We start from the raw sequence: 23285 nt of genomic DNA, 5'->3' as shown, positions 1-23285 counted from the left end.
TAGCATGACATAATTAGGCAATACACAACCTTTGATGTACGAGCAACAAAACTTTCCAATCCAATTCTCTCCCTTTATATCCAAATTATACAAATTGAAATAATTACATCAGTTTTATCAGGATTTAACCCAGAAATAGTGAATAACAGGTAGTGTCATTTTAACTCTACATACTGTATGTACTGTTATAACACAAGGCTTCATTTTAAGATCTAAATAATGCTCAAATATGTTTCAGCTGACTTTAATAACACATAAAGAAAGGGCCGTTCTTGCTCCCTGACTAAATTCCAGGAGAGACAAACTTCAATGAGGTGTTGTATATACAGAAAAACTTGGACGCGGCCATTAGCCTAGCGCAATAAAAGAAGAAAGGGCTCGGTTTGGAAAAAAACAATCTATAAACAGCTATAGCATGACTTGAAATGTCTCAACACAGCAATGAGCAAAGGAAAACAGGACTATTTGGTGCAACTGATATAAATATTGTTGTGTCTGCATACCATTGTTCTTTTGTTGCATTTCACTCAGATTTTGGTTCCATGTCGTAATGTTCCCTTCACTCTATAAAACACTGTGTGTGTGTGTGTGTGTGTGTGTGTGTGTGTGTGTGTGTGTCTGTGTTTGTGTAGCTTGGACAGCGTTCACACACAAGAACAGATATTTGTTCTACATTTTCAAAAAGGCAAAATATTCCATCAAAAACTCCATTATTTAGCCTGCAGCAAGAATTTAACAATAAATAAACAGAAATGAACATTTTTGAAATATCACCCCATTCGATATGTACTTGGCAGGTGTGTCTATGGCACTACAATCTTTTATTAGCATTAAACAAAAATATTTTTTTGAAGTGTTTAAAAGTGTTTTATTCTGTAGACCAGCGGACCGGTACCGGTCCAGGGCCTGGGGGTTGGGGACCGCTGCTATAGACTGAATCACCTGACATTGCCGTGTTCTATCTACGGTTTTGTGTAAAGGTTTTGAGCCACCATCATGTTTTAAATATGGCTGTAAAACACAAAACTCACTCTCCCTTTTCTGACACTTCATACACTGAACCAGAAATGTAACATTTCATAAGACCTGTTATCACTGATTTTCAGTCCACTTCTTGCAGATTTTCAGTTTTTCTCCCCGTTTCCCTTCATTAAGAATGGCTTCTTGACAACCACCCTTCCACTGAGACGATTTCTGATGAGGCTTTGGTGAACAGTAGATGGATCAGCTGTTAGTCAGATGTATCCCTCAGGTCCTGTGTCAGGTCTGTGTTGGATTTTTTCCTGTTTCTTACTTTCAGATGCTGTTCATTTGCTATAGATACTGTTTTTTTAGACCTGCCACTTCTTTTGTAACCCACTTGACGAGTTTCATCAAAATTTTTAACGGCACACTGCACACAACGCTGAGATATGCCAAGGTTTGGGTATATAACTCTTTGGAAATTACCTTTTTGGTACAAAAAAAAACCTTTTTTATGCCTGTTAAACTATGTTAGATTTGGGATTTTGCATCTATTCAACTAAAGAAATGGGAACAAATGATGTGTTTTTGCCCAAAAATACTATTTAAAATTGCTCATCCCTTAATAACTTCCATGGCTTAACAAACAAACAAAACATTCCTCTGAAAATGGTCACATACAAGAACAAAGAGAGTGAAAAATCAGGATCTTAACCTTAACCAGGCAACATTTAAAAACTGCAAAAAAATGCAAATCAAAATCAAACCGCAGTGTCCAGGGCGAAAGTCCTGTTTGATCCATTTATCCAACAGGAACATGCTGAGTTTGTCATTGTCCCACTGCTGCATAAATCACATTTTTGTATTTGACACAAACCTATGACATCTTAACAATGCAACGGGTAAATTGCCATGACTGTACAGAAGCAACATTAATATGATGTTGTGGCAATATTAATAACATAACAACATTCCTGTCTCATTCCTACTGTTAACATGCGTTCTGCAAAGACAGGATTTGCGCAGCTTTGTTTGAATAAATTGAGACGGACGAAGCCAAATCAAGACGGACTTCTAAAGAAGGCCGGAACAAGGCAGAAACCACCACATGTTTCCATATGTCCTTTTTCCCTCTGCTCTGAACTATCCCAGTGGTCATTCACAGGCACAGCAAACACGGTTAACAAGGCTTTCAAAAACTGACCACTTCTGAGAATAAGTCAAAAAACTAAAAAAAAGCTCTTCATATAAACCTATAAACTTTCAACAAAACAAGCATGTCTTCCAAAATTATCTGTGGCTGTCAGCTATGATGTGTGCACCATTTGAAGGCCCTTTTTAAACAGTGAAAAGGAACCATAAATCAAAAGCTGTCTCTGATTCTATAATTTCCAACGTTTCCAGTTGTTCTCTCATTTCTTATGTTATGCAACATCTGTTTGTATAATTCTCTCCACGTGTTTCTCACAAACACGTTCTTGGCTGACAAATCTGTGTGTATGGAAAAGAGCGGTAATCAGGCTACATGTGTGTGACTCACTGATGAACTTGTTTTGCATAGCCTCCAGCAGGGCTTGGTGGGCATCTTCAGACTGCATGGCAGCAGAGCATTCCCGTGCCAGCATGGTGCGAATCAGATGCTCCCCGCAGCCTGGCAAAAGACACAAAATGACACACATAATAAACAGAGTTAACTTTTAGAGACTTTTGGCACATCTAGACTAAACAACTTCCTTTCAAATCCAAAGCACGTGAAAGTCTTAAAAAAGTATTTTAAAACTTGTAAAAAAAAATATCTTTATTTATTATTAGATTATATTATTTATCTGGTTATTAGGTATATAATGGAAGCTATTCTAAATATCAAAGGGTTAAGTTTTGTTTATTGAGTTCAAATAAAAATAAAAATGATAATGCAATCCTTTGGCATATTCTCACAAGTGTAATTAGGCAGTTTTTATTTCAGGTAATACTGAAATCACTTCTAAAGTACAGCTGCCTTGCTCATGGGTACACTGACAGTGATTACAAAGAGAGGGTTTTTGTTTCAGTTTTCCCTGCCTTGATCCCAGCTAGTTTTGGAGCTTTAAAACTGCCAAACACCCAGTATTAATTCCCCCTCTGTAAATCCTGTGCTGTAGCTGGCTCCCGGCACAACTGCAGGGTGTGCAGAGAGCCATACTTACTTCTATCATCATGACACATTCACGCATAATTTTTATTTAAACAGGTTTAGAATTTCTATGTTACTGTAATATGCATTTTTAGAAACAAGATTTTACAAGTTTGTCTAAGGAAAAGAAACTATTTTTGATCAGATCACTGTTTAATATTTATAAAAGCAGTGTAGTGACTGCATGTACAACTAAATAGAAATAATAATAATAATAATTTTAGAGTACACAGAAATAAAACTGCAGTATAGAGGTTGTTTGCTATAAGAAAAACCTAACCCCGCTAACCCTGCTAGCTCCAATTGATTGTGGTAGCCACCTGAATCTGTCTGATGTGCTTCCTTCATGGTGCATGCGGTAAATACTCCAAGGAGAGAAACAAAGCATTTTGTTAAGAATTCAGGGAAACCAGGAACCATAAAAGCATGGGCAGCCTGCTCAGTCTCTCACATTACCTTCAACCACTTCCAAGTCAAAACATAGCAGGTGTGCCTTTTTATATCAGAGATAATATGCTACTTATTCCTTAAAGAGCAAACATTAAATCCAACATATTGCTGTTTTTAAGGAAAAGACAGTTGCTGAATGCAAACTGCATGCTTACAATAAAGCCTTTCTCACATGTAAAGTTTGCACGTACCGGAGAACAAGACAAAAAAATCTTAAATTGTAAACAAAACACATCTGGCAAAGGCTCCTGTGAAAACCCATAAAGACTGAAGAATATGGCCTCATTGTTTCTGTAAACACAAATGAAGGCCCCATAAAAAACAGGTAACTACAACAGAACTGAATGCAGGTCAGTAACTGTGGAGAACAAACGCCCGGAGCAATTTGAAGTCCTTTTTTTAAGGCAAGTAGAAAACTGTATTGGCAATGTACTGTGTCTTTTGTGCTGTGTTTACCATAAACCCCCACGAGTCTAAAGGGAACTGGATATTATGGCAGCGCAAACACAGTTGAATTAGGACGGCAGAAAGAAACCTAAAGCAGCAACTCACCAGGAAAAAAACCCCCAAAAAGACCAACAAATGTGGACACAGTATGTGACAGCCGACAGCGGCACGAGTAAACAGTAAACTTTGTGAGTTGTTGTCTCGCTGGCCGCAGCAAAGTAAAGGCCAGATGAAGCAATAAAACAAAGACACACATGAGCCGCATATTACAAAACTGACTACAGTGGAAGAGGTGGGAAGGAGAGAGGGCGGGTGCGTGGACGGGCAATGTGTTGGTGTGGTGGAGGGAAGAAAGGGACATTCGGGGTGAGGATCACACTCCTTGTGTCAGAATGGAAATGACTCTTTCTGTTTCTTTTTGATGGAAACATCTTTCATGTTAGGAAATGAAAGACAGGTGTTGTACTGGAACACACGTTATGCTCTCTGAACCCATACGGCTCGCTCCTTTTTTTCACTCACTTCAAAGACAAAGCCACAATATAGGAAGACAGGGTGAGAATGCACACAGCGCAAATATCAAACATGCAGCCTACACTTGATCTTCTTGGATAATTAATGAACAACAGACCACTACCACAACAGTTGTCATATACTGCTTGTTTAATGTAAGAAATGCTGAACAGAGCTGCTGAAATGTATCCGGCCTATCACCTTTAACCTACAGACGGCAAGCAAATGACAGATCCTCACCAAACCAGACTGGATGAAAAAGCATAAAGTCCTTAGCATGTCTTAAAATTAGTTAAATACACTTTCAGATGAACAACAACACATGAAACTTGTCAAATGTCTTTATTCATTTAACAAAAATGACGCCAAAAGCATTTGTGAAAAACTAAGTAAATTGTTACTGCTTCTATAGGAATTAAGGTAGTGTGACACCTCTATAAAAGCAAAAGTTTTGGTAATTTGCTGGTCTGGAGCATTCAGGTGCATGTTAGCTCAATGCCAAGGAGGAAAGACATCAGCCATTATCTTAGAGAAGCAGCTGTTGCTCCCTATCAATCTGGGAAGGGTTATAAGGCCATTTCCAAACAATTTAAAGTCCATCAATTCTACAGTGAGAAAGTTTATTTACAAGTGGAAAACATTTGTGCCGATCTTCCCAGCAAATTTACCCCAAGGTCAAACCAAACTGCAAAAGCCCCAATGAAGCTACATCTCGGACTCTAGAGGCCTCGGTTAGTATGTTAAATGTTAAAGTTCATAGCAATAAAATTAGGAAAAAAATTGAGTAAGTGTGGCTTTGCAGAAGAAAGTCTCTTCTCTCTAAAAACACTGTGGCAACACAGTTTAGATCTGAACAAAGACTTTTGGAATGATGTTCTTTGGACAGAACGAGACCAAGACGTCTGGACTTAATGCACAGCACCACATTTAGCAATAACCAAACGACGGTTATGATTCTGGCTATTTGCAGTCTTTGAGTCAACCATGAACTCTTCTGTATATCAAAGTATCTGGAGTCAAAGTGAGGCCATCTGTCCAACAGCTAAAACTTAACCCAAATTGGATATTGTGAGAAAACAGTGATTCCAAACACAGCAGCAAATCTACAACAGAACGGCTGAAAAAGAAAAGAATCAAGATGTTGCAATGGACCAGTCAAAGTCTGAACCTCAACCTGAATTAAATACTGTGCAAGGACCTTAAAAAAAAACAGTGGGAATGTCTGAAAAGCGTAAAAAGTGGCCAAAATGATCTCTACAACGATAAGAGACACTGATAAAAACAAACAGAAAATGATTACTTATAAGTTACTAAGTTATTGCTGCTAAAGGTGGTTCTACAAGATACCAAATCATTTTGTGTGCGTGTGTTTTTCACACACTGCTTCTGCATTTTGGCTTCATTTTTGTTAAATAAAAAATGACCCTGTGTGTGTATGTCATGGTTTGCAATTTATTTGATGTTGTATTTAAATAATTTTAGACCTGATAACCTGATAAGGACCAAATGATTTTTTAAAATTATATGCTGATAGAGAAAACCTCGAAAAAGCATTCATTTTCACATGACTGTTTGCTCCAATAAAAACCACCAGACAGCTAATAATTTAAGTGAAATGTTCTAGATAACTGCAGAACTAACCACCCAAATCTTAAATTCTAGGGCTTTTGGACAGCAGAAAGCATATTAGGCCATCCTGAACTACAATAATGATGTCAAGTAAAAGTCCTGTGGAGTGCTGCTCGACCACATAGTTTTTTGTTTGTTTGTTTGTTTGTTTGTTTTTTTGGGGGGGGGGCATTTGTTTTTAGTTTTATTTAGATTTTTATATTATACATGTACTGTAAGTAAAAGCTCGCAGTACATGAAATGCAAAAGTTGATACTTGATTTAACTGCCAACTATTATACCAGTCAAGTTATGATCCAAATCTGGACAAGTACACTTTACAAATTCACCATTTTAACACTGCAATGCCCTTCCAGCAGCTCTCCTTCAATCATATCTACAACAGGTGTCCCATGTCACAAGTCACTGAAAATCCAAAGAGCTCTGCAATGCACCTGGCGTGCAGCTGACTAACACAGAGTAGAGAAAGATGACTCAATCAGTTGAGGAAGTGACTGATGAGAAATCACTCAGCGGGAACAGTTGAAGGTCATCGGAAAGTATTATCAGGCTTTTTGAAGCCTGACTCGCTCGGACTGATTCATATCATCCTCAACAACAAAAGAGAGGCTAATAGTGAACCCAGAGTGAACAGAGTGGAAACAAACACACACAAACACACACAACTGTAAAAGTGGATTACAGAGAATGTGCTGGTTTACCTGAGGTACTCACTGCTGTAGAGTAAGAGTTCATATGACAGGCATTTTCAGCCCAGCAGCCACATCCATAGTGAGCAGCCTGAGAAATGGAAAACAAAAAAGACATCTTAGATGAAAAGGATTATTGCTTTTGCCTTGAAATAAGCAGAATAATTTCTTAAAGAGTAACTTTGGTTACTGGTTGGTTATAGCAGACTTATTTATATTTGCACATCTTTAACTAAAGCAGCATGCCAGGCTTTCTAGCTCTATTGCTCTGAGCTTCAGGTTTTCCTAACACTACAAGTGATAATTAGGTTGAGGCAGTAAATCCCACTGATTCATTCATTCTGTTCAGCCTCAACTGTTACATGGCTGTTTTTTCCCGTAAAGCTGCTTTTAATAGAAAATGACAACTTCCTTTGTTTCCTCGAAGTAAAAGTTCTTCTTCAAAGAAAAGTTTTGAATTAACATTAAGTAGAGCCCAGACCACTAGTTGTTATTTTTGACTATCTCCATTAAAAAGTAAAATTTCAGCTCTGTTAATTACAGGCAGCAATGGGAGAAATACAAGAAAGGGAACCAAACTCTGGGGGTCTTTACTGGCAACCGCTGCTTCCTGAAAAAGTCCAATCTGCTGCCCTTAACCCTTCATAAGGTGCACTGATCAGTTAGACTTATGGCCACTAGAGGGGATCAAAACTCACGTAACACACAACCCTGGCACACTGTTTTCCTCCTATGATTTTAGTGGATAGTGAGTTAACAAAGAACATACTGCAGACGCGCCACCTCTCTACTGATAACACATTTCTGGTCAAGTCTAAAAAGCCCAGGGTGATTTTTTGCACTCCAACTCTATCCTTTTTGACTTTCCTCCAAAAGCAGGTTACATTTAAAGAGCATGTCCTTAATGGTTGCTGAGCTTTCAGTTTCATTATACCCAGATTCCCCACCAACTATGGGATTGGAATCTAATGCAAAAGCTAATATACAACTCTTTTTTAGCTCTGCTTTGGTCCCCACCAAAGTCGCCCAAAAATGTCTGCGTTTAACGGTTGGAATTCTTTTAACAGCTTGCAGCAAATTTGAAGCAAAAATGACACTTTTTTTCAAGCAACACTGTTCTTCAGACAAAAAAAAACACATAAGCATGGAAAATTGACTGATTACAAAAAAATTAAACAAAAGCTGCAGAAACACACTGATGTCAAAAAGAGGAAAAAGTCTCTATATGTTCACTGGCAAAACTATAGTACTGCTCTGTTGTTGTTTTTGGACAACTAAGAACAGACCACTGGGAATAACGTGACCTAGGTAGAGAAAAAACAAAGAGTGAGGTTTTTTTTGGCCACAGTGAGAGGAGACATGTTCGGCACAGAGCAAAGACAGACTTTCAAAAAGAAGAACTACATGCCAGCTGTAAAACATCGTGGTGTGAATGTGCTTTGATGCCCTTGGGACTGGACAGCTTGCAGGCATCGGTTTTACTATAAACCAGCATCGTATCAAAGAGTGCTTGAAGATAATGTGAGACCATCTGTTCAAAAGTTGAAGTTAAAGCAAAGCTGGCTCTTCTAACAGAATAATGATCATAAGGGGTCTAACAGATTCACTGAGAAATGGGTCAAAAAAGAAGAAATAGAAGGTTATGCAAACACCATCAAAGTCCAGATTTGAATCCCAATGAATTGGATGATTTTAAACAGGCACTACTTGCAAAAAAAACAAAAAAACAAACAAACAAACAATAAAAACAAAATCTCTTCCAACTAAATGTTGAAAAAAAAATTGGTGGTAAAATTACTTACAACAATATCAATGACCAGTGGACATTTATGGAGAATTGAAGGAGGCACACTAGCTTTGAGACCAAGATTTACCCCTCCACGGAAGAATGTTACATTACAGCTTTTCAGCCTTTTTTTATATTAGTATATCACCTTTATTTGAAGAAAAGAAGTCTGTATTAAAGAAGAGGAAAATGTTTGCCTGTTAAAGTCAAACAGGCATACGTCCATCCATTCTCTCCTGCTTAGCCTTGTCAGGGGCGCAATGGGGGGGATGGAGCCCATCCCAGCTACCATACGGTGAGAGGCAGGTTACACCCTGCACAGGTTGCCAGTCTGTCGCAGGGCTAACACAAGAGACAGACAACCATTCACACTCACATTCACACCTATGGACAATTTAGAAATACCAATTAACCTAACCCCACTAACTACATGTCTTTGGGAGGAAGCCCGAGTGCCTGGAGAGAATCCACGCAAACACGGGGAGAACATGCAAACTAAAAACAAACATTTCCAATGGATTTACTGACTTGCCACACATGAAACTGAAATTATCCCCAAGCCAGAGGCCCATAATTTGGAGCAAAAAAAAAAAAATAATTCTCCCTCTTTTAGACGGCAATAATTTGGATACGGACAGACATCTTTTGAGCTTCAATTACAGGCAGCAGCATAACATTAGCATTAAACGCAAACAGTATGTAGGTGCACAGTGCACTTATTTTGTTCTCTAAATAGAGCCCTGTATGCACAACATAGAAACGATATCTCACAATGTTGAAATATTTCACTACAGAAGAAATGATGTCTATAGTAATAAGTGCATCAAATATAATTTTAGTTATTTAATTGAGTTACATTAAACATTTATTTAAAGACATTATCTGGACAAAGATATTGTAATAAAAAGAAGGAAAGGGCTTCATTACCTGGCCAACCCTGCCGGGATGTTTCATAGCCAAGCCTCCACTGGACACTGCTGCAGCTACATTCCCCTCCAGGTCCACAACAACAGCTCCAACTGTGTCGAGGCACCCTGAGCCATTTCCCTATATGACAGTAAAGGAAAAGAGTCACATGAACTGCAAAAAAGGAGCTAAGAAATTCAAAAGGACATCTTCAAATGACAATTTTAAGTAACTATAACTATAAGAGGTGGCAAAATGAAAAAACAAAAAAACATCACCTTCTGAACTTGAGATGTTAACTTTTGACTAACAATCACACTAGTAGGTGAAGGAACCTCTGTATGCATCTGTTTGCTTGTACCGTCTTCACAACTATTCATTAATTCGCACCTCTTAAGTCCAGTCCTGAAGAAGTGACAGTGTCAATGAGCTGTTCTCCTATTTTTTGTTAAAAACTGTTTTCTATTAGGCTTTTTTAACCACCATTTCAGTAAATATTAGCACCTTGCAATAATGTGTTTTTAGGGCACGGCATAAAATGACCTAGGCTACACTTCCCTGCACATGTTGTGTTATCCACCAACACTCGTAAACTAACAAGCGTTTAGAAAACACATCAACAAATTTTAGCACCGCAGTAAAAGAATTTATAGGGAAAAAAATGAAAATGGAATATCACTACACTGTGCATGCTGGCAATAGTGCTAAATTCAAGTAAATGCTATCATTAGTGGGTAACAGCTGCCTACTTGTCTATTTTAAAAGGGAACTGACTCCAAAATTAAGACAGCACTGCATGAAAATATGAACCACTCTTTCTTCACATTTCATAAAGATGTGCTGCTGGAATTCCAGTCCTCTGTTTTCTTCCTTGATTGCAGTTTGCTTTGGAAGTGACTTCCTTGTGAACCATCATGAGTCAGACTGCATGACAAATGAACTTCTACAGGGCAAATGTGCAAACTGGCATTATTACACATGATCACAACCCAGCTTCTACCAGAAACTGAAGATTACACCTTGGACTAAAAAGACAACAGTTAAAAAAAAACAACAATGGATCAGCTTGTCTCCTCTGCTTTCAGCTCTCCTAAATCACCCCTGGGACCTGAGCTCCAGAGGCCAAAAAGATCCAAGGCCAGCTATTTTCAAATGCTACAGACACCATCCTGTCATACATGATCAGTGTATTTGAACCCCACAGTAAATGACGACCGTAACACTTGTGAACATCTTTGGAAAAATAACACTTAATCTCACCATGAGGACGCAGGTACCAACCCTGGAAAGATTTTACTGGCTGGCAAAAAGACAGAGCCATAAAGAAAAGGCCTTGCATGTAAATTAAAACCAGGCTGCAATAACATTCTTTTCTGAGATCCCTCTCTCATAAGTCATTCTTGATACATAATGTTATTTCCTATTAGCTGATTTTACATGTCAGTGGCAGAGGAAACATTAAAGATGAGGTAAAGTATATTAAAATTCTCAACATGGACCGTCCCCATCAGAGTACAAGCTATTTCCAGATCAGCTTTAACTGCACCAAATGGCCACTTATTAATCTTAAGTGTTTGTCATATGTAAGTTTTAAATAAACATAGCAGACAGATGAAAACTGGGTGACTCAATCTTTTAACTCTAATTAAGCAAACTAGCTATTTGACATAAAAATCAATCACCGAATCAAACCCCATTTGATCACGGCTAAGTCAACAAACAGCTGGTCCTAGATGTTAGTCTTTCATTTAATGGATATATCATTAATAAAGACGATTGATGTAACTGAACTAAATAAACCACAATAGAATTCAAAAACAGATCCAATGAAGCAAATCAGGCTGTGTCTGTTTACACGTTTTACTCCATTTAACACAAATCACATCTGAACCAAGATAAACTTTCCCACCCTCTTCTGTGCTGCTTCCTCTGCTCGTGAGTTTGGAGCAGAGGGAGTTAGCGTTTCAGCTCATCATGAGGCCACCCTTCAGCTGTGCTCCTAGGAGCCCTGAAAGTCAGCACTAACTCTCAACAATCTTTCCTGGAAATGTCCACACAGCTGTCTCGTAATGCAATTGTCTTTGATGCCCCGGGAAGAACATGAGAACTGAGAAAATGTATCTTTGTGTCAGGCATGAACAGCCCTTTTCAAAAACCGCCACAAATTCCCTATCAGACTGAAATCTGAGCTTTGACTCGGACGCCCCGCAACATTCACTTTGTCTTTAAACCACTTCCATGTAGCTTTCGCAGTGTGCTTCAAGAGACTGACTTGGTGAGAAACAGATCTTCTGCAAAGTAGCAGTTCTCTTGCAGACTGAGTCTGAATGTCCTCCAGGATTTCCCTTTTATTCTCTACCTTTAGAAGCCTTCCAGGGCCTGCTGCTGAGAAGCATCCCCACATCATGATGCTTCACGATGGGGTGGCGTGTTTGCAGACGTGTTTGGTGTTTGGTGTTTGGTGTCAGCATTGAGTCTGATGCCCGCAAAACTCTTTCTTAGACAACCCCTTCTGTTCTTCCACTTGACTTTTGAGTCTCCCACATGCCTCTGGGTAAACTTTAATTCAGACTGGCTTTGTTTGTGCTGCTGTCCCATTAGAACCTGGGCAACAGGTTCAGAGCAGTCACAGGTGTCTTAGTGGCATCTCACATTTGTCTCCTCCTTGTTAATCAGTTTATGACGACACATGCCATATATCCTCCGCTTCTTAAAGAACTCCTTCTTTAACTGCATTTTCTCAGAGCTGCTTGGAGTGTTTTATTTTCATGGTGTTATTGTAGCCAGGAATGCCAATTAACCTATGCCTGGACAGTCCAGATACAGATGTCTATATTCTACAATCACATGAGACACAGTGTACTCAGGTTACCTCCATTTAACTAATTGTGAGACTGCTAGCACCAACTGGCTGGATCTCAGTTGAAATAGGTCAGTCACTTTAAAGGGGGTGAAAATATTCAGTTATTTTACATCATGTGTTTTTAATAAATTAAAGAGGTGTTTTTGTAAATTCTCATAAAAAACAAAAAAGCCAAATTATAATGACCATTATTTTTTTTTAATGAACAAAAGGGGAAAAATCTAAATAGGTAAACAGCTTTTATAGGAACTGTATATCTTATTGCATAACCTTTAATAACCTGAGTTTCTGACCACATCAATCACCACCAAAAACACACACCAAGTGGAGTCGTCATATGTGGAGTCATGCTGATTTCTAATTAAACCATTTAAGACTCAACTTTCTGCCGATATAATAATCACATGCACTTTTTTCTTGTCGTTTCTGCCCTTTCTAGCCTTTGTTAGTCTGAAGGTTTGGGTTTATCACATTAGGTTTCATTCCAGCGCACAGTCCGAGTACTGCTTGCTCTGTTCAATGCTACAAACAGCTCCAAGTATATTGATTAGATGTTGCCTTTATAAGTTTATTTAACAGTTCTAGCTGCTACATTTTTCAAATGTCTTATAAAATTCAGAATTATTCAGAAGGAATTTTGTGGATATGTGGCTGTTATCCCACTTTTGAAAGCTTTTATTTTGTTAAACTGCTACTTTTCTCTTACTTTTCCATCTGTCTTATTTTTTAAAGTCCCTGTTCCTTCCTGCCATCACTTTAAAACTGCTAGTGCTAAAGTCTGTATAACCTTGTTATTATAATGAATGCTACTTGTTCAGAGCATTTTGTTTGACATAAATGGTAAAACAGTCAAATCTGTGGAATGAAGAAAAGACAATTTGATTGCTGAGAGGAAAAACTACCTGAATAAAAGCAAACTATCCATGCTGACTGTTAGAATGGATATAACACAGCTGAGAAAGAATATACTTACTACTGTTAAAATTTTAACTGACAACATATCACTCACGTTTTCACTTGATTGTCGTCTTTTCTTTGTCTGATTATGTCCTGTGTCCATTTTCTCTGCCAGCTCCATCTTTCGCTTGTTCCTCTTATATGCAGATAAACTGAACTCTGGGTGTGACAAAATAGTTTTTTTTTTCCTGCATCCACAGAAATTCAACCATGTTTTTCTAGATATTTTTAAATGCAAGTATTTTGGGGTCACTTTATAACTGCGGTTAATTCGCGTCTTGGATAATTTATGTTTGCGAATCAGTGCAAAAGTACTTACTGGTGGCCATTTTATCTGAAGGGCATGGTGGTATTCCATGGCTGACAGCCCAATCATGTGCTCCCCGCCCCACTAAAAAGCTGAGAAAACAACAATTAAATTAGGGGTGGACACCATCACATTAACGCAAAGTTATTCATTAACCGCAATAATCACCAGGGTGGTATTCTGCCAGCTGAAAGTTTCCCTTTCTGTGCTTCACTCAGCAGACGGTTTGCAACCATTACTGGGTTCCTTATACCTGAAAGAAGAAGAATTTTTACAGGGCTTGCAGTTCACAGTAAGTGATGGTATTACTGTGTGAATAAATCAAGACACCAAAACTATTTTTTTTAAACATCATATATCATTGTGACCCTTGAGGCAAATCAATAAAAAGACTAAACAGATTAGAAGATGAATATATACATTTTTACTTTGTAACATATTTTTGTTTTTGCTAGTAATCGTCACACATGTAGAGCTATGAATTCTGAATCTCTTTCAGCCCATTTAAACTCATTTTTTCAGAATTCCGAGACTTTATAAAAAGCACATTTTGGCTAGCTAAGCCAAATGCTTAACATGATGCAGACCTGGCTAAAAAAAACAAAACAATCTGTTGTATTTTGGACTGCATGGTAAGTGTCAGTTTTCACACCTTATCTGTTGTTTGGAGTTCTTGCAAAAGCAGAAAAAAAGGGAAGGGAAAAAAAAAGCATTTGCTGAAAGCCTTAAAGAAAAACACAGAATACAGTGATTGTATTAACATTAACATATTAAAAACACTTCCTGGTTGCCCTTCATCTAAAAAAAAAAAAAAATGAGGTGATCCCACACTGGAATGATTAATGGTGCCAGCGGTTTTTAAATAGTAGAAAAGTCTGTCAGGAAAATATGACCTAGATTCTTGTCTTACTGTCAATATGTCCAGGTGACTGAAGTGCATGTAGCACAATAATGTATGAGTATTATGCAAGTATCACCACACATGTAGTAACTCACCACTAAGAGCTCCTACGGCGCCAAAATGCAGAGACTTTCCATCCATGATACTTGCATCACACTCAATTTCCCCTGACAAATTAAGGTTGGAGCCCATGCCAGCATTTGTGAAAGGAGAGTCCTAAGGACAATTAAAAGAACAGAGTCCAGAATAAGACAGTGCCTGTCATGAACCGTTTTGTCAGTGTGAATATGATGAAGAAAAATTTCTCTTTTTTTTTTAATTTTAACCACAAAAGAAAGCTTCATTCTTTGTTTTTTTATGATCTTCAGTTGGTCATTGTAAGTCTATGTCACTTTGTCAAATCGTTCAGATTTAGCATGTTTACCACAGAGAAGGTTAGGCAACAACACTTACAAACACACGGATACTTTCAAAACAGATCTGCTAAAGGAAAACTGCTACAATGATCAACCAAAAACCAACAATCAAAGAAAGATAATTAGCACCACTTTAAGTGTTATGAACCAAAAACCGCTGTTGTGAAACTTCTTTCTGTGACACAATAGCAATCAGACCCTGGGACACGCACACTGTTATTACTCTGCTGACTGTACATTTTGTGAGATTCTGGGGAAATGAGAATGATAAAGCAGACGCCTGTGTTTTTTCATACCATCCAATTATGATTTGTTTTTGAGGCCAATTCAGTGATTTCATTCTAGATTTACTTCTTAATTGCCTGCTTTCTAAGGAATTTCTTATGTATTCAGTTTCGCAAAGACAAAAAGGGTACGTCTATCTCAGCTAGCATGGAAAGCTTACAAAAAATAATTTTTTAAATCAGAAAATAACAAGTATGTAATATGAAATATGGACACATCAAGAGGAAAGTGTTTCATTAAGAGTCAGCTCATTTGGCCAAAGGACTGATGAGCTTATGCTGTGGCAAGACGGCCATTATCAATCATTCCATTCACAATTCACAAGAATCGCTACTCCTTTTACAGTATTGGTCAGAACTTGCACACAGTGGGTCTTCATCCAAACTGTACTCGAGGTTAAGTCCAGCAATTTGTAACTGCTGTTTCTGTCTTATGATGCACAGAAACTCTTCAAATAAACCATTCCTTTGCAAATGATCAGTTTGCAAAGGAAACAACTGCTCTTTCAAGATTTCTTTTAAATAAAAGGAAGGTTAGAAAGCAGCCTATAATTTGCTAAGAGAGCTAAAGTAATAACTTCAACTATTGTTGCCTTAAAAGCCTATAGTTCAGTTCATAAATACATTTATTCCAGACAGGCTGTGCTCAATTTTTAGAGGAAGTTTAACAAATAAATAATGCAAAATAAAAATACAGTTTTTAATATTTTGCCAGTTATTCAAAAACAGTCAGTACAGTTTGTGTAGCCACACTTCATTTATATAGAATAGCTGCTCTGAGCCCTAAAAGCACTCACTCTGTAAGACTGTCTTTCACTGAAGCTCCAATCAAAGGCTTTCAAATGGATTTGAGAACAGCCCAAAAGACCATTATTTGAATGCATATAATGTATATTTATTAAGCTATATATACATTCTGCTTATTTTAGCTTTTTGTTTTACTACTTTAAAAAAAGCTTTTCTTAAAGTATATCTTAACTTCATCTTAATGGAGGATTGCCACAGCCAGCAAAGATTATGGTTATTTTGAATAATGCAAACTTGTATTACTGTTTAAAGAAAGTATTATCCAGACACTGTCAGTAAGACTGGGGGTTTATTTTAGTCGCTATTCAACACAAAAAGGTCCAGTTAGCTCATCCTCAGTGGTAGCACTTCATACCATCACACTTTACGCTTTAAAGTGCTGCCCTGCGGATATTAGTGATCCAAACTGGAGCCCATCCGTCTGGTCCATCAAGACTCACTTTCTTGCCATCTGACCATAAAATCTTTTAAAAGAAAATCTGTCGCTGGGTATTTCTTGGCCAGGTCTTACTAGTGTACTTCAAGTTACGAATTTTATTTAGTGGCAGTTGTGTTTCACCCTTCTTTCATTGGCCACATCTCCAAACACTTGAGACTTTGTACTTTCTCAACACTCCAGGGAGGGTATATTTCAAGAGTAAGGTGGCAGTCAAATAGGTTCCCAGTGGACTTATTTAAAATTTGTCTTCTCCTGCCATTTTCTTGACACTGTTGTTAGTCTCAATAAGCATTTATTTGTGCAGTGGTCACCCCTCAATAGTCTGACTATTTCAAGAACCTGAAAGGCAAACCATTCCAGTGATCTGGGATTTCAAAGTTAACTTGTTTTTAAGGTGTATCTGGGACATAACATACTTGTAGATCTCGTGTAACTGAAAACTGTGTCAATATAAGTTAATTTTCTATCATCTGGATCAGAACCAACCAACCTCAAGTTCAACTAGTGCTGCAGCCACTGCCTCCACGGCAAGTGCCCCAGCTTTGAGCTGGTCAACAGCCTGCAAAAGAAACAAAACAGGTTTATAGTGAAAAACAGTAAATATATAACTAAACTCAGTTCATATGAACAATAATGTCAGTTATTTATATGAGCAAGACATTTTTTAATATCCCTGAAGCACCCAACTTAAAGCAATTATCAAATACACTTTGAATATAACCTAAAGAGATACAAAAAAAACTCTCTACATTAACAGGTTTAGGTAAAAAGAGGCATAAAGGATGTAAACATTAGATTAAAAAGACTCACAACTTGTCTAAAAGTCACATTGCTTCAAAACTGGCAAAACTATGTTTTCACAATTCATGTTTTACTACTTAAAGAAACTATTAGGAATTTCATAATGGAACATTATAACACATCACTCTTTCTAATCTAAGTGTGTGTGACAATATCTCTGTCACATGACACATCATTTTCGTTTGATGAAGAATGCGTTTGATTAGATAAATGCTGTTTTTCACTTTGCCCCCGTAAAATCAATCAAAAGATACACGTCTGTCTGTGTATGAGAGGAAAAGAACACAGACAGACTGCTAAAATCTTTTAACAAGGAAAGAAATTATCATTGGCATACAAGCAAAAGACTCATTTTCAAAGGGAACTGTTTCTGCATCGTGTTGAAACAAGCTTCTTATGCATCTACCGCTTTATTGTATTGCTTTGTTGTAACAGTGCTGGAAATAACCTGGGGCTCAATATTAAGGATGGAAGCACAATAAATAAAACTCAACATAAGTAAAAGAGGGTGCTTTAGAATGCAAAACAACAAAGGCTTTCCCACTGTAAAATGAAATTAACACAGGCAAATAAAAACTGGAATGATTCTGTATGAGTACTACAGTCAAAACACAGAAAAATATGCGGAGACAGGTGCTCTGAGAGACTCCCCATCTGACCAGAGAGAAACTGAGCAAACAAAAAATCCCAATAAATTGATTTTTAGGATGAAATGCTAAAAGTTTGGTAAACAATCTCAAACAGAAAACAACTAAGTCTATCTCTACATTAAGTAAATCAAGAGTAGAAAACCAGTAGTAAAAAAAATTGACTCTAAGGTGTCAACAAAATATGACTACCAACATATTTATTTACAGTTTAAAGTAAATGTACATGCAAATTAGGTCATTCTTTATAAAAAGCTACCTCAAATTATGGTCCATGTTGAGGTTATCTGTAATCAGCTAGTATTTTGCAGAATAGTGTCAAGTTATTTAGACAGAAGAAATACATTTACTAACATTGAACTGATTATGGGTAGCATAGCAAGTTTGCAGTTTGCTATAGCAGGCATAAAGGTAAACTTACTCGCTGGCAGGCTCTTTTGCATACATGCTTGTACTCCTTGGCCTTAGATTCTGAATGGTATCCTGCACCTAAAAGTAAATCGTTAAAGAAAAAGAACAAAAGAGGCTTTAAAAATACCATAGACGACCCCCTAAAACCAGGAAATACTTTTGAGAAAAGAGAAAATGTGAGCAGGTGTTTTGTGAATATCATACAACAAAAATATACTTGCATTTATATTTGTGCTTGATTCTGCCTACTAATTATGGTATATATAGTTACCTGCATGCACTAAAACAAAGCCACCAACGCCATTTGGCTTTTGACTCTTGCTTGATTCCTGTTTTTTGGCCCATGAGTTGGTCAGTGGAGAGGAGGGCTGCTTCTCTTCAGCAGAATTCATTAGACTTTCCATAACCCCCGCATAATTTGTCAAGCCTATCATTGCCTATCACACAGTGGTAAGAAAATCATTTTCATCGCATACCTGGAAGAGGAAAGGACATTGTCATTTCTGTCTAATACGACACTATGGAAAAGAGCCTCTTGTATACCAGCAAAGTAGCTCTAAACTACACAGATTTCCCATTGACTTAAAACTATAATTTCACGTGCACTGTATTCTTTTTAATGTTACTGTTTGCACATTTACAAAAAACAATAAACTTCGGGGATCATCCTGAATTGTCAGGGGCCAGAGGTGGATAAAAAAAAAACACATTTCATGTACCCATTCTCACCCATGACATCACTCATCTCGTTAACGTTCACGTTATCAATAACTTTCAAAACAGTCGTTTCACTTAATGCAAAGCATGCCACTTTATGATTTACGTTGTTTTATAATAAAGAGGCGTTATTCCGTTTGTGTTACGTGCACGGTTGATAAGAAGGACACTGCAGACAAATAAGTTACTTCGAGTCAAGCTAGCAGTCTTGTGTTTTGCTTGTTAGCTCGCTAACACACCAATAAAACAATCCTTACTTACAACGTGCCCTTCTTTCCTGTAAGCGACACGACTGTCTGCTAATCACGACATTCACCTGGCATATGTCTTACAGGCAAAAACGTAGCATGAATCAAACTGAAACAAACTTTACTGTCAGACAGTTTCACTCTGTGCTATCCACGGCTAGCTAGTTAGCTAAAGGATACACAAGTGCTTCCTGGTTCAGATACACGTTGCTAAGGAAGTACGTTCAGCGCAAACATTGGTACACGTGGATGAGACTCACTTTTAGAGGAATAAAGAGTAAACGCTGGTACTGATGTTGGCAACTTTGTGACAGCTTTAAAATAAAGGTAAATAAAGTCATCGCTGAATGCTTTTTTTTTTATTAATTTGACGTCAGTATTTTTTATCATTTGAAAAGCAAGAGCAATTTCAGTTCATTTAGTCTCTCATCCAATTCAGAAACTTCTGTTAAAACTAATTATTCTAATTCTCGCATGCGTTAACGTCCGCAACCTATGGTTAAGTGCCATTCACTCAACTGATTAGTTTTTGTGTATTATTATATTGTTTTTGTTGTTATTTGCCCATGTTATGTGCTTTTTCAGAATCTACCACTTCAGCAATACATAGATGAAGGAACTCTGTTATATCTTTGAGGTACTTACTTGAAAAATCATCGGATTTCCTTTAGTTGCAGAGCGTCTGGTTAAGGAAGAAGTTCATAACAATGTTGCTGTTGTTCCCCTATGAACTGATGTCCTTATAGTTTCTGCTGATGTATAATACAGGGAGTGCAGAATTATTAGGCAAGTTGTATTTTTGAGGAATAATTTTATTATTGAACAACAACTATGTTTTCAATGAACCCAAAAAACTCATTAATATCAAAGCTGAATGTTTTTGGAAGTAGTTTTTAGTTTGTTTTTAGTTTTAGCTATTTTAGGGGGATATCTGTGTGTGCAGGTGACTATTACTGTGCATAATTATTAGGCAACTTAACAAAAAACAAATATATACCCATTTCAATTATTCATTTTTACCAGTGAAACCAATATAACATCTCCACATTCACAAATATACATTTCTGACATTCAAAAACAAATCAGCGACCAATATAGCCACCTTTCTTTGCAAGGACACTCAAAAGCCTGCCATCCATGGATTCTGTCAGTGTTTTGATCTGTTCACCATCAACATTGCGTGCAGCAGCAACCACAGCCTCCCAGACACTGTTCAGAGAGGTGTACTGTTTTCCCTCCTTGTAAATCTCACATTTCATGATGGACCACAGGTTCTCAATGGGGTTCAGATCAGGTGAACAAGGAGGCCATGTCATTAGTTTTTCTTCTTTTATACCCTTTCTTGCCAGCCACGCTGTGGAGTACTTGGACGCGTGTGATGGAGCATTGTCCTGCATGAAAATCATGTTTTTCTTGAAGGATGCAGACTTCTTCCTGTACCACTGCTTGAAGGTGGTGTCTTCCAGAAACTGGCAGTAGGACTGGGAGTTGAGCTTGACTCCATCCTCAACCCGAAAAGGCCCCACAAGCTCATCTTTGATGATACCAGCCCAAACCAGTACTCCACCTCCACCTTGCTGGCGTCTGAGTCGGACTGGAGCTCTCTGCCCTTTACCAATCCAGCCACGGGCCCATCCATCTGGCCCATCAAGACTCACTCTCATTTCATCAGTCCATAAAACCTTAGAAAAATCAGTCTTGAGATATTTCTTGGCCCAGTCTTGACGTTTCAGCTTGTGTGTCTTGTTCAGTGGTGGTCGTCTTTCAGCCTTTCTTACCTTGGCCATGTCTCTGAGTATTGCACACCTTGTGCTTTTGGGCACTCCAGTGATGTTGCAGCTCTGAAATATGGCCAAACTGGTGGCAAGTGGCATCTTGGCAGCTGCACGCTTGACTTTTCTTAGTTCATGGGCAGTTATTTTGCACCTTGGTTTTTCCACACGCTTCTTGCGACCCTGTTGACTATTTTGAATGAAATGCTTGATTGTTCGATGATCACGCTTCAGAAGCTTCGCAATTTTGAGACTGCTGCATCCCTCTGCAAGATATCTCACTATTTTTGACTATTACTTCTACATACTTTTTAGTTTGTAAACTGACAGAATAGGACAAACAGTTTTTTTTGACTGAGTAATAACAGCTCGGCAGTCTTGTTAATGTGTTCGTGTCACTAGCTCAGCATTTACATGTCCCTGTGGTCATCGTAATAATAATACCTTTAGACCAAGTTGTAAAGACAGTTGCCTACAAACATTAAGGAAATGAGAGTCTTACATGTTCTTCTACAATAGATTTCTCCCTTTATGGGTTAAACTCTGTGTGAAAAAATCTGAGAACATGAACAGAACTAAGCACTTTGTCTTGGATTATAATGTGGTTACACAAAAACTGCAAAATGGAATTCTTTTAAAAATAAAAAGGCACACAATTATATAACTGTGACAGGCCTTGTCTAAATGTGGTTATGGAGCATTGCTGTATGGAATCCTCTCTTTCTTTTCTTTCACTTAGCATCAAATGTCCAAGAACAGAAGGCAGATTGTAAAGCTCCATGGGACAAATTCATAATTTGTGCCATTTTGTAAAACGAAAAATGACTTGATGTGACCCGATTTCACCTCTCTTGCTGTGTTTCCTGGCCTTCAAAAGTACCAGAATTGTTACTGGCATTGTTGAGGTTCTTCAGTCTTCTTATATAACTTGAGTGTTTTGCAAGACACCAGACTGTTGAAAACTTTTAATCAACAACCCTTTTCTGCTCAAGGTTTTTACTGCAACGTTTAGTCCCACAGCATCCAAAGCCAGTTACACATGTTTTTCTCAAGAGCATTACTGGGGAGTTTCCTGGGGAGGTTGAGGAAAGAATGGGATGTCCATCTTGAACATTTTCTGCTGAGCCTGTCAGGCAGCTGATAATTAAACCACTGAGAGAAGCATTCAGTTCTTGCCTCACTGTGAAGAATGACTCAGTGTTGCTGTAGACGCAGACAATTACAGCATCCGTGACTACAATTAGCTCTTTAAATTTCCAGGCCAGGAACTCTCCAGTCATTTTCCTCTTCCCTCTTTCTTCTTGGTCGACACAAGAACTGCAATGTAAATAAAATATGCTCCATGCACATGTTGAACGTTTGCAAAGATTGTTGCTGAGACAAAACTAATACTGTCTGAAGAAACGAAAAATCGTTAAAAAAATTCACCATAAATGTAGCAAAACTATTTTTATCTAAATCAAATTAGTTACACTTATTCTGTGCTTTGCCATAAGACCCATTCATTACTAACACAGACTTTTATATTTACGGCGCAGCAGAAGTTCTAGAGTTGGACCAAAATGAAGCACATTCTCTAATCATAATGTGAACTGTAATGTTATTTGCTTTGGATCACGTTAACAGAGATGAAAGAGTGCTGCTGACCAATTAATGGAAAGAGGGCTGAGGCCAGGGTGCACAGTGCCAAAGAGGGGCCATTCAGGCTTTAGAGGGTTGCTTTAGTATTGCATACCATCAAATCTCTGTGGAAACTTCTGCTAGCTGTTGTTAATGGTGTGCAGAGGGAAAATGCCAGTAAATTTCATTTTAATAGACATGATATCTGCCATGACCACACAGACTGGAGATAAGATTCATCTGATGCCTTCTCCACTTCGTTATCTTGACCCAGGTCACAAAGAACAGACTTTGTTAGTCTTTGAATCGCGTTGTACTAGGTTTATCCAGAAGAGCAAAAATGGAACAGAAAGATAGTAAATTTGAGTTGTATAAAAACAGCCCCGATGCAACAGTTCGATGAGACTTACATCATGTTTTGTATTCATTAAAGAAAAACACAAAGAAGCAAAAGTTTGAAATGCTTTGGCGCTATTGTACTGAAAGAAAAAAAGAAAATGGGGAGAAATAACTCAACTCTCTGTGACCAGCATTCTCCT

The 23285-nt window shown here is 37.8% G+C and overlaps 1 protein-coding gene across 4 annotated transcripts in view; it reads right to left on the bottom strand.

Moving 5' to 3' along the window:
- tasp1 (taspase, threonine aspartase, 1) overlaps positions 1–20018 on the bottom strand; it is a 29995-nt gene extending 9977 nt beyond the window's left edge. Inside the window, exons 1-11 of one of the 4 annotated variants that reach the window (XM_076891832.1) lie at positions 20000–20018; positions 18661–18865; positions 18400–18467; positions 17021–17089; positions 14680–14800; positions 13852–13936; positions 13696–13775; positions 13429–13535; positions 9578–9697; positions 6877–6955; positions 2504–2614 (exon numbers count right to left, since the gene is read on the bottom strand). In XM_076891832.1, the coding sequence (XP_076747947.1) occupies positions 2504–2614; positions 6877–6955; positions 9578–9697; positions 13429–13535; positions 13696–13775; positions 13852–13936; positions 14680–14800; positions 17021–17089; positions 18400–18467; positions 18661–18823 (1003 nt within the window). In that variant the 5' untranslated portion in view covers positions 18824–18865; positions 20000–20018. Of the gene's footprint in view, positions 1–2503; positions 2615–6876; positions 6956–9577; positions 9698–13428; positions 13536–13695; positions 13776–13851; positions 13937–14679; positions 14801–17020; positions 17090–18399; positions 18468–18660; positions 18866–19363; positions 19560–19999 lie in introns of those variants that run through there. The other 3 variants (XM_004559772.5, XM_004559771.5, XM_004559773.5) reach the window with 3 other exon arrangements.
- Positions 20019–23285: the final 3267 nt, after the last annotated feature.

Source organism: Maylandia zebra, linkage group LG13 (assembly GCF_041146795.1).
Source record: "Maylandia zebra isolate NMK-2024a linkage group LG13, Mzebra_GT3a, whole genome shotgun sequence".
NCBI lineage: Eukaryota > Metazoa > Chordata > Actinopteri > Cichliformes > Cichlidae > Maylandia > Maylandia zebra.
Note: the sequence above shows the minus strand (reverse complement) of the source record. Positions and strands in the feature narration are given on the sequence as shown.